This window comes from Eumetopias jubatus, unplaced genomic scaffold (assembly GCF_037043125.1).
Source record: "Eumetopias jubatus isolate StellerSeaLion01/CBP00866 unplaced genomic scaffold, mEumJub1_p1.0 scaffold_7, whole genome shotgun sequence".
In the NCBI taxonomy this organism is placed as follows: Eukaryota; Metazoa; Chordata; class Mammalia; order Carnivora; family Otariidae; genus Eumetopias; species Eumetopias jubatus.
In genome coordinates this window covers 28,654,710-28,666,745 of record NW_028274813.1, presented here as the reverse complement: position 1 = coordinate 28,666,745, position 12,036 = coordinate 28,654,710, and the positions used below count along the sequence as shown (strand labels likewise).

Below are 12,036 nucleotides of genomic sequence, written 5' to 3'. Positions count from 1 at the left end.
AATTCACAACCCAAGGAGGAAGAAGGAAATTTAAGCTCTACCTGGGCAGGGGACACAGGGCGGCGGAGCGCAGAAGGCACTGAGGCTTTTCAGGACCGCCTGGAATCAAACCCCCAGCTTCAAGTCTCACTGGCCAAGCGACGCTGGGCTTCCAAACCTCTTTGAGCCAGTGTCTTCAGCTATAAAACACGAACACCACTCCCTCCCTTCCAGTGTGGTTGTTAGAATATCAACCATATTTAGTCCCAGCACAGTCCCTGGCGTTAACTGGCACCCGTGTATTGGGAAGTCAAACCAGCAGAGCGAAACCCAACGGATGTGGAAGGGTACCCCTGGTTCCCGTTGCTCAGGAGACCGTGTGGTTCTCAGCCACAGCTGAAGCCTTCCATCCCAGCTCTCCAAGGGCTTCACCAGCGATCCCCACCTCAGAGCAAGTCTCTCAAACTGGAAATATGTTTTAAGTAATCTATGCCCAACATGGGGCTCAAACTCGCGACCCTGAGATCAAGAGTTGCACACTCTTCCGAATGAGCCAGCCAGGCGCCCCAAACTAGAAATTTATTAAAGCCTTTATGCAGCCACCCCCTAAAGGGTGGGGGAACTAATCTGCACTATTAGATGTCAGGATAGTGGGCTCTCTGGGTGGGGGCTGGCGGGTGGGCAGTTTCTGGGGTTGCAATTATGTCCTATTTATCTGGACGTTGGTTCATTATATGTTCAGGTTCAGAAGATTTATCAAGTGGAAATTTGTATTATGATAGTTTAATAGTTTCAGCCATTTTCATCCTGAGTTTAGCTGGTTTTCACCCCTTCGGCTGAGGCTGGGATTGGAGGTAGAGAAGAAGAAAAGCGAACCTTCTATTACTTCAACACTGGGTCGGTTCTCTTCCTTTACTCTCCTGGTCTGACCAGCGTAAGGAAGGGCGTGCAGAAGAGTGTTCTGCATCACTCCTGTGTGGCCTGGCAGACGCGTGCTCAGGGCCACCCCCGCACGACAACAGGACAAAGGGCCACCACCATACACCCCCCTGCTCCACTCACCCAAAAAGCAGGGGTAAGGATGAAAGGGATGGCAGCAGAACAGGTAAAGTCAAGGGTAAGGGTAAGGACAAAGACAAGAGTATCCGTGCCCACGAGGAGGAGGAGGAGACCGTGAAGGACGGACACGGGAGGAGAACAGAGAAGGCAGGGCAAGGGAATGAAGAGGGAAGCGACAGATAAAAAGGTAGAAAAGTTTTCTCCAGCCTTTCCCTAGGTCAGTAGCATCACCTAGACTCTTCCGTGAGAGAGGACTCCCCGTGGACTGAGGCCCCCCACAGCTACCCGCACGAAGCCGAGCACACAAGTCACCAGGCAGTGGCCCCCGCTGCGTCTGACACAGGTGGCCCTACTCGGGGCCGGGCTGACGTGGCTCCCCCACCCCATGGCCAGTGGCCGCCCGCTGGGGAAAGCTCTGATGAACAGCCCAAGTGCAGGACCGTGGCATGGCCAGGGAGCACGCGTGGAGCCCTCACCACCAGAAAGTTCTGTGAGCGTCCGTTAGTACCCTCTCTAAAGGAATAGCCACCAAGTTCCCTGTTAGCACACAGCTGGAGGCGGCGATCTGTCTAAAAGCTGAGGGAAAACAGCCCATCGTGAGATGAAAACCCCTATCACGGTTTTGTGATTATTTAGCTCTGCTTTTTTCTAAGTTCTTATTAGAGTAATAGGTATTAAAGGTCAAATATTACCCCAGAAGCGTGCCTCTTGCTTGGCTTATCCTCTGAAAGCCACCAGCTGCTTTCCTATCGACTAGAAAGAGGCCCGGTCTATTGAGGAGGTTAAAGGAAAGAGCACAGTCCGTGTTCAGCAGGAAGATTCGTTTATCATGGCGAATTGGAGAATACACAGTCCGAGAGTAGGGTCTGAGTCACTGGGCCACGGAAGGCCACAGGACGCAGGTCTGACGAGGACCAGCACGTGCCAGGGCTCCCGTCACACTGACTCATGCCGGGAGTGCCTGCCACGTCCCTCCCTGAAGCTCGGCCCACCCACCAGCTCTGTCAAGAACTAGGTCGCACTTCATTCTTCGTGTTTGGCCACTGAAGATAAAATCCGTCCCGATGACAGGGTTTCAGCACAACAGTCTCTTTCCAGTCACGAGAGATGGATGTCCTGGCTCTTGGTGAGAAACAGAAGTTCACTTGACTTCTCTTGCAAGAACCAGAGAGAGAATTTTTTTCTTAATGATCCGTTGAAATATTTATATATATTTAAAACAACTAACAGTCCATTCGGTGCACTGTTTCCCTGGAAGATTCTCGTATCACCCCTCCAATAGCCAGAGGGGGCATGTATCAGGGTACAAAGAATTAAGACACTTCAAAATAAGCAATAAAAATCCTAGTGCAACACTCAGAAGCAGATGGTGGGCTCGCAGGGGTGGAGGGGAAGGAAGCAGGTGCTCTATTTAGGAGCAGGGTGCAGCCTCTGGGAAAGCCAAGTGGACAAAGAAGCATCACGAAGTAGGAAACCCCGCTGGGGAAGGCCCATTTCCTCCCGTGCTCTCCCCAGTACTCAGGGCCAAGGACCCTACCCCTTACCCTCCACCCACGCCGGTGACCTGCACACTAAGTTGGGTAGTCTCTGATGACTGACATCGGCTGAGGCCTAGAGTAGGGATCCAACCCCAGGGGGCCCCCGGAGATTCCTTTCAGGCCATTCGAAGCAAGAGGTACCTGGGAAAAGGCAAGGAAAGGAGAGGCTTCAAAGGCTCACAGAGAAGAAGCAAAAGGTGACTAGCGACACAGTGGCTCTGTACCTGGCTCTGTTCTGTGGGGAAGATCTGCGGCCGTGGCCACCTTGTCCCCATGCTGGGGATAGACTTATAAGTCTTCAGAGCCAGCAGCAGCCTGAATATGCTCCACGTTCCCTTCAGATGTATCTACATGTATATTTATATCTTTATTATTTTTAACTGAAATAAACGCAACGGATTCAGGTTCATTCCCCTTTGCGGGAAGCTGCCTGGACCCCTGCGCTGAGGGGTCACACCTTCGGGCCGGCCGCCAGGCTCACCCCGGCTGGCCACCTGCAACCCCCCCGCCCCAGGAAAGTGGCCCCGGGAGTAGAGGACACACACCGTGACAGGTGCCCGGGAGGAGGGCCGACCTCAATGAGACTTCTGTTTCTAACCCTGAGAACCTAAGGAATTGTGAAGGATGCGGAGAGGGAGCTGGGGTTAAAGGTCACCGGGCTTTTTATTGCAGTTAAAGCAGACTCGGACAGGATGGTCCCAGCCTCGCGAGGGGACAGCCCGGCGGTCATGGGAGCACTCGTCACAGAAGCCCTGTCCGCAGGCCCGGCAGTGGTGCTTGGAAAGCTTGATGCTGAACTCCTTCCGACAGCTGTGGCAGTGCAGGATCTCGTGGTCAGGCACCCAGTACGCCGGCCTGGCCGCGTCCTTCACCAGCCCTGCGGCGAGACAACACCGAGGCCCCCGGGGCAAGAGGGCACCGTCAGGCTCTTCCCCAAGAGACTACCCAACTACGGCCCACGCGCCCGCCTACAGAGCCACGCCGGCACCCCTCACCTACAGAGCTTTTAAAACACACATAGCCCTGGCCTGCGCCCCGCACCATGCAGGTCAGAAGATCTGGAGCTGCGGCCCAGGCCTTGAGATCTGCATTATCTACTGAGCTCAAAGGTGATCCTGAAGCGCAGCTGCATTAGGCACCACTGGGGCCGGCCACCTGGGTGGCTCAGTCATTAGGCATCTGCCTTCGGCTCACGTCATGATCCCGGGGTCTGGGATCCAGGCTCCCTGCTCTGCGGAAGGTCTGCTTCTCCCTCTCTCTCCCTCTGCCTCTCCCCTTGCTTGTGCTTGCGCTCTCTCTCTCTCTCTCTCTCTCACATAAATAAATAAAATCTTTTAAAAAAAAAGAACCACTGGGCGCCTAGGTGGCTCAGTTGGTTAAGCGACTGCCTTTGGCTCAGGTCATGATCCTGGAGTCCTGGGATCAAGTCCCACATTGGGCTCCCTGCTCAGCAGGGAGTCTGCTTCTCCCTTTGGCCCTCTTCGCTCTCGTGCTCTCATTCTTTCTCTCTCAAATAAAAATCTTTAAAAAAAAGAAATAAAAAAAAGAACCACTGGAATAATGATAAAGAAGCCCAGACTCTGGGAGTCAGGATATCTCTTCATTCAAATCCCTGTTCCACTGAGCACGTGCTAATTAGTGCCTGCAGGATCGAGAGAAGTTACCTAACTTCTCAGGGCCTTGGCTTCCTCCTCTTCAACAACCCACATTCAAGAGCGGTTACGGGGATTACAAGAAATAACGTGACATGTCTGACACACTGACCTGGGACCCAACAGCCAGTGAGCACTGCGCAGGTGAGCCGTTGGTGAGCAGAGGTGGCGGGCTCTCTCTGCCGAGGGCAGCGCCACTTCTCCCAGGCAGCCCTGAGAGCGGATGCAACCTGAGCTTCAAGCCTGGGCAAATCTATTCCTACCAGATCTATTCCTTGAGTCAAAAGCTCATCATCTGCTCACCTCTGAGCCACAAGGACGGTAAATCAGATCCAAGTGATTTCTACCACCACCCACCCAGGAACCTTCAGTCGCTCCCTTGCAATGGGCAGAAACACCCCAGGCCCAGCCAACCGTGCCTAAGCCTTCCACACACACACTGGAGGGTTTCCCTTCCCCTCCCTCTGATCCTCCTAGTTACAAGTACCCCTCACAACTGGAGGTGAATAAGGATCTTAAATCCTTAATGAGTAACAGCTTGGCTTGGCTGGTGTGGTCGATTAAAGACAGCCACAAACTCTCTGACACTCCTGCCCCCTCCCTCAAATCCAGGCAGGCTTTGTGACTACAGGAGTCTACGGCCGAGGTACCACTTCCAGGCCCAGACCTTCAAGACACTGGTGGCTTCTACCTCCTATCTCTTGGGATATTGGCTCTTAAGAGTCCTGAGCCCCCACATAAGAAGTCCAACGACCCCTGGAGAAACCATGTAGAGAGGCCTGGAGAACACACGGAGATGGGGTCTACCAAGCCCAGCCTTCCAGGCAGCCCTGCCAAAGTGCCCAGCATGTAAGCAAGGTTGGCTTGGCCCCTCAGGACAGGTCAGGCTGCCATATTGGAGTATCAGGTGGTAACTCCAGGCAATGCCACCTAGACCAGAATAATTACCCTTCCTGACTCAAAGTTGTGAGACATGATAAAATGGCGGTTGTTTCATGGCACCTGGGAAGCTCAGTCGTTAAGCGTCTGCTTTCGGCTCAGGTCATGATCCCAGGGTCCTGGGATCAGGCCCCGCTTCGGGCTCCCTGCTCGGTGGGAGGCCTGCTTCTCCCTCTCCCACTCCCCCTGCTTGTGTTCCCTCTCTCACTGTGTCTCTCTCTGTCAAATAAATTAATTAATTAAAAAAAAAAATGGTGGCAGGGACGCCCAGGTGGCTCAGTCGCCTAACTGGCTGCCTTCAGCTCAGGACATGATCCCAGGGTCCTGGGATCGAGTCCCACGTTGGGCTCCCTGCTCAGCAGAGAGCCTGCTTCTCCCTCTCCCTCTGCCTGCCACTCTGCCTACTTGTGCTCTTTCTCTCTCTCTGTTAAATAAATAAAAATCTTGGAAAAAAAATGGCGGTTGTTTCAAGTCTTTACATTTTTAGGTAGTTTGTTATGCAGCAATGGATGGTGTAAGAGATGGCCTCCAGGACTAAACACGAAACCACTAAGGTTCAGAAGCAAGCAAACGTAAATTTTCAGTCAACGCCTTGCTGCCCAGCTCAATCTAGGTCAGCAAGCCCCTGACACAGTGACAGCCCGGGGCACTCTGAAACCCCTCATCCCACATACACTACACCCACCTAGTGGTATGTCAATGGCTGTCACCACGGCTCCCAAAGTGCTCTGCACGGCCTCGCCCACCTTCCGTGCAATCAGCGTCCCGCCTTCATCATCAGCCTGTGCCTCAGTCACATCTGTAGACAGCAAGAAAGGAAAAGCCATCACCTCTTAGTCATTTCCCCAGTGGAAAACTCAGGGGGCAACCACAGAGCGCTTCTGGATTCTTCTCCCAGGATACCACTGTGCTTCCTGCCCTGCAATGACCACAAGGGTCTGGGCTGTGAGGCAGGTCAGACCCTGACACCAAGTGAGCTCTGGTAGTCCTTGGCCTCAACCCTCTGGAGCTGTTTTATAACCTTCCTTTCAGGGTAAGCCAGAAAGGTTCTAGGAGTGTGACCAAGAACCTTCTCCAGGAAGAAGACCCAGTCTAAGCCATGTCTGGTAAACATAGGACAGGGTGAACCCCCCACCCCCAGGACTCGCACCCCTAGGACTCTGTTAACAAAGAGCTTAGAGGACGCCGGCCAGGGCCAGGCAGGCAGCTGCCATCGTTACAGTGATGGGATTGGAACGCGGCGAGGCATGTGGGAGTCCACTGCGCCAAGGACAGAGGGCCCCCCCCCACCCCGCCGCAGCTCCTGGGCCCCACGTTACCTAACTGGACATTCCTGGCTTCATAGCAGTTGTCACACACCCGCACAGGCGCAGGGCCCCAGCCCCGCTCCGGCACAGGCCGGGTCTTGGACGAACAGCTGTCACAGAAGCCCTCCCCGCAGGCCCGGCAGTGATGCTTGGTGTCGTTATCTTTAAAGGATGTAGCGCACTTGTTGCAGCTCTGTTCCAAGCCCAAAACAAACAGAGAGGCAGATATTATTCGTTTCTACCAGCCGAGAAAGCCAGCGAGACCCAAGCAGAGGACCCCAGGACCACTGAGAACAGCAGGACCCCGACAGCAGTAATGGAGAGAACCTGGGACCTCCAGTCACACAGAGCAGCCCAGCTGTGACCCATTTTCTCCTCTGAGACGTGCCTAGAAAGCCACCTCAAATCTACCTGGCTGAGTCACAGCGTCCTCAGAAAGGACTCCGCTAAGTCTAGCAAGAAGAGCAATGAGGAAAAAAAAAAAAAAAACTATGAGAATTCATTTCTTTTCCCATGGCTTCTCAAAAGAGCCTTTGGGAAGGGGGTGAGGAGCAAGCTTCCTGTCCCAAAGTGTGTGGGCCAAAGCTGGGGGCTCCCTTGCTGTGGGCAGAGATTTATGCATCAAGCCACATGACCTCTAAATGCCCCTTTTCCTCCAGATTCTGTTATCTACCACCTCAGACATCTGACCGATAAGAACTAGCCCTTGGAGGCAAAGAAACTATAATCCACCAAAAAGAATAACCGCAGAGTAAGACAAAGAGAAATCAATGGGCAAGAGAACATGGCTGCCTCATGTGCCTCACCCTTTCTAATGCTCTGGGAATGAACCTGACTGAAAGAGAAATCCCATGCCTCCCTCACAGAGCAAGCTTAGGACAGGGCAAAATGGCACCAGCAGAAGGGGCCACGCCAGGGATGCAGGGGCGTCCTGCCGCACCATACCAGGATCTGGGAGTTGGGCCTCCAGTATGCAGGAGCAATCTGGTCTGTCAGCCAGGAAGTCACAGCCTTGGTGGGCCCAAGGCTAAGCTCAGACACTGACTGAGCCATGAAGTTCATCCCGTCCAAGAGGCGCTGGGCAGCATTATTGTTGTCCTTCAGAAATCCATCAGTCTGAAATGAAAATGCAGGCTCCCATCATGCTCCGAGTGAAGGGAGTAAAGGCAAAGGAGGGAGACGGGGTCTCAGGTGAGTTGTAGACTCATCAATGGCCAACTCAGAAACCACAAACTCCCTGGCAGAGAAGAATGGGAACAAATCAAGAATGCCTCCGGCTTCTAGGCAGTATCACACCCAACCAGTCATTACTGACTTATTCCCTCAAGGCAACCACAGGACTTGGTGCACAACTGTTCAATTCAGGCCTTACCTGCCCATTAGCAAGATGTGCAATCCAGGAGATATTCGAGTAAAGATGGCACCTCCTTCGGGAAGCCCCCCACCCCACCCCAGGCTGGGTTAGAAGCCCTTCCTCTTGGCTTCCTCTAATACCTGTACATTGTTAAGAATCCTGTTTCCATGTGTAAAGACAGTACCTGTTTATGTATTTGACTCGCTATTAGACTGAGCTCTCTGAAAATAACCTACCTTTTTCATTCTTGTATTTTTAAAGTATCAGGTTCAATTCTGGGCACAAAGTACTCAACCAATACTTGGGCTGACAATAATGACTGAGTGAACGAACAGAAGGGGAGGGACCTGTATCCCCTAATCCCAAGGACCACGAGGAACGTGGCCTAAAAGGGAACGATGATATCACTGCTTTCTTGGAACAGATCTTACCATGCAGACAGCGGCATTCACAAGAAAGAACCCAGATCCAAAAACAAAAGACATTAGTCAGAAAAGGTGTAGTGAAAAAGTCAAGACCATATTAAGTGTTTGGGACAGGATGGCCCGGCCCATCGTGCCCAGAGGGTGGGCTCCGGAAATGAGACCATACCACAGGAACACATTTTGGTGGGACTGGAAACTGGAGAGAAGAACAAACAAGAAGGAAATCTTCAGTTTTATGGGAGCTATAGGACCCCAGAAAGCTCAAGACGGCTCTGCAGGTAGGCCTGTGGGGCTGACCGGTACCTTTAGGAGTCACCCAGCAAGGGGAACAGCACCAAGTAAGGTAAGTCCCTTTGAGAAAATCACTCGTCCTTTTTCTGCGAAGAGACAAGGTTTGGGGCGTGTTGTGATTTACTGGTAAGAACGAGAGCGCATCACTGCCTCCAAACAGATTTGTTTTTCCAACATCTTGAATTCAAAAGTCAAATTAAAAAATAATAAGGGTCGATAGAAATCCCCCTTCTTAGAATACAGTGCAAGAGAATTTCCCAGAGCAGAGGCTTTCACACATAAAGAATGTCACTATAGCATTTTGATAATAAAAGAAAAATCATAAACAGCATGAACGTTCAAAAAGAAGGGGATGGAGAATCGAACCAGAACATGAGACAGAATGTTCCAGTGACTACAAAGGAGAATCATGAAAAGTGGAAGCAATGTGGAAGTAAAACGGAGGTATGAGAAAAAGCAGGTAAATGGCACATAAATTATAACTGCATCTATACACACATGCATGTGGAAATGAGAATATGAAAAAATATCTTATTTGCTAAGGCAGTATAACAATAGATCAACATTTAGTTTATTTAAAGTTGTGCTTCTAATATTCAGGCAAGAAGAAATGAAAATAATTAAGGGTCTAGGACAAGAAAGGCCCTCCAGATCCTGCCTCCCTAAACCACCAATATATTAAAATTCAAGGTGAACCTTAATGCTACCCAAGTTCCATTCTCCCCACACACGAATAACTGAACGATACAAGAGGAAAAACGAAGCCGCTCTTACTCCAGGCCACACGTGCACAATCTCCGTCCGGACTACCGTATCCACAGGATCCTGGTTCCCGAACCAGTACTGCCGGCTACGGTAGACCACGCCGCAGTTGGGACATTCGATCACATACCTACAAGCAAAGCGAAGAGATACTGTTACCGGGCCAGGTGCCTGGCAGACCGACACCGACAACCCTCAGCTACATCGTCGCCATTTAAACTCACCCAGACCAGGCATATTTTGCGAGACCCATCCAGGGGGAGTCCGTGGAAGCAGATGTCTTGGGCACTACGCTGACCTCCTTGCCTCTCTCATAACACGCCTGAAACATGGAGCACTCTGCCAGCTTCTTTTCTGTACACCAGAGCCCCTGGCCGCTTCGTGTCCCTGGCCAGCCCCCTCCCCACAAACCGTATCAGGGTTTGTAGACCCTGAGTTCAGCGCATCAGGGGAAGGGTTGTTTCTCTAAAAAAGCCAGTGCCCTAAAAGATCACCAACTGAATGTGTACCCATCCCAGGCCCCAAAACGGAGCTGTAATTTACACCCGCCACCGAAAATCCATTAGACTGGGTTCCTGCAGAGCACTCCTGCTCTGAAGAATGAACAGTCAGTGTATATGCCCCTGGCATACAAAGCTCAACAGAATAAGGGAAAACAGGCTGGGAGATAAATCAGTAAATAAATAAATAAACCAAGGGGCCCCCAGCAACAGAGGCATGGGAGCTCCTCTGGTTAGAGCTGGGGAGAAGTCCCAGAGATACTGATTTAAACATCAAATACTTCGGGACGCAGCAAAGGGTGGTCCCCTAGTCTTTCCCAAAAGCAGAGCAGGAACAGCAAGCCAGCTGCCAGAGCAGAGCACTCACCTTGCAGGTATAAACTCGGTTGTCATACTGGTGGGAGTATCTGCAGCGGCTCTTGGCTTCATGAGGGACTCCTTCTTTCCCATGATTCATGCTGTTCTTACATCCAGCCCTGAGTGAAGCCCAAAAGCTGACAGTGAGGTGGCTAAAGGAGCCCCGGCACTTACACGGGGGAGTGGGACCCTGAGCCGGACCCAGGGTTATAAACTGGGCCCCGAATCCTGAGCACAGAGGGTGCCGTGTGTGTCTCAGAAATCCACATGCCTCTCTGATACGAGACTCAACAGCACTACAGAAGTGAGGCCACTGTTACCCTTGTGTGCAGAGAAAGGAGAAGAGAGGGAGGACTCTCCTCCTGGAAAACCCACGTGGACGGTCCCACAGAAGGAACGGAGGAGCCAGAAGACACCGCCCTGACAGGAGATAAAACCTGAATGGCACTCAGGAAACCCCAAAATCCAAAAAAGCACAAAATGGGAAGTTTAACCAGAACAGGCTGCCAAGATGTAAAACAAAAACCAACCTCCAAAATTTGGCAATGCATTAAAAGGAGGCTTAGGCTGAACAAGAAAACCTTCCAAACGAACAGTGAGCTCTGCCATCCTGACAACGCAAAAACAAGAGAACAGGACTTTAGAATTTCACCATGATAGAAGGGAAAGCTCTGGAAACCCTGGTGAGGCTGTCAGAATGGAAAAGTGATGATCCAACAGAACCTAAGCCCCTCATGCTGGGCTATGGGGTAAACAAAAAGGAAGGTAAGTCACACTGGCAACTAACATCCCGCTTTCCTCTCCACCATAATCCTTAGCTCTCCCCGGCCCAGACCGTATAATCTAAAAGCAAATCCTTTTTACAGATTCAGAGCCAAGGTGGTGGCAGTTCAGTGCCCAGCAGGTAGCCTGCATACAGGGTTCAACGCAGAAAGACCGTTCACAACAAAAGGCTCAGGTCTCCTCCTCCAGAGGGATACACGCGGAGGATGTGGGGCAGTGGTCCTGACGGGTGTGAAGACAATTCGATGGTGAAGAGGACGGCGGGGTGGGGACCCAGAGACTGTGATCTCACCGACACACTGCATTCAAGTCCCCTGAGCTCTATCAGACAAGTCACCAGACTGTGATTTAATAGCCGTCAACAGCTCAAATTAATCCAGGGATCCTCAAAGTGTGGCCCCAATCAGAAACATCAGCATTACCTGGGAGCTTATCAGAAATGCAAATTCTCAGGCCCTACATCAGACCTACTGAATCGGAAACTGGGGGGGCAAGGCCCAACAACGTATTTTAACATGTCCATCGGGTTTTTCTGACGAATGACCAAATGTGAGAATCGCGGCTCCAAGACCCCTGGAACAAAGTGCGGTCAACAGACGGGGCAGCACCACATCACCCGGGAGCTTGTCAGAAATGCACAATCTCACCCAGGCCGCTGATGCAGAATTTGCATTCTAACAAAACCCCAAGGTGCTGCACACACAGATTACAGTTTGAGGAGCACTGCCCTAACTCAATGTTCTCAACACATCAGAATCATCTGAGGACCCCTTCAAACGCACCAACACGAAGGGCCCCACCCCAGCTCTGTTAAGTGAGCATCCTTGGAGGTGAGGTCGAGGCCTTGACAACTTTGAAAGCTCCCTGGAGAATTCTAATGTGCTCTCAGAGTCTGCCCTCACAGTGAAAAGAATCAACCAGGACTGACACCTACTACCACAGAGCTTTGTACACACAAGGCTGGCAAATGTGAGTTAATAAGCAAGCGGAACGACTACAACGAAAAGCCTTGGGAGGAGAAACGTAGAAAAACAAAGCAACCTAACGTTTTCTGTAGTAAAAACCTGTCCAAGCCAGAAGCCAGCCAATT

General features: G+C 51.6%; 1 protein-coding gene across 3 annotated transcripts in view; it reads right to left on the bottom strand.

The window, feature by feature from the left end:
* Nucleotides 1-1,844: 1,844 nt before the first annotated feature.
* Nucleotides 1,845-12,036, bottom strand: part of ZFYVE1 (zinc finger FYVE-type containing 1) — a 56,503-nt gene continuing 46,311 nt past the window's right edge. For all 3 annotated transcript variants that reach the window (XM_028088908.2, XM_028088990.2, XM_028089056.2), the window contains 7 exons: nt 10,174-10,282; nt 9,531-9,628; nt 9,319-9,436; nt 7,420-7,590; nt 6,487-6,667; nt 5,853-5,966; nt 1,845-3,453 (listed from right to left, as the gene is read on the bottom strand). In XM_028088908.2, coding sequence (XP_027944709.1) covers nt 3,221-3,453; nt 5,853-5,966; nt 6,487-6,667; nt 7,420-7,590; nt 9,319-9,436; nt 9,531-9,628; nt 10,174-10,282 — 1,024 coding nt within the window. In that variant the 3' untranslated portion in view covers nt 1,845-3,220. The remainder of the gene's footprint in view (nt 3,454-5,852; nt 5,967-6,486; nt 6,668-7,419; nt 7,591-9,318; nt 9,437-9,530; nt 9,629-10,173; nt 10,283-12,036) is intronic.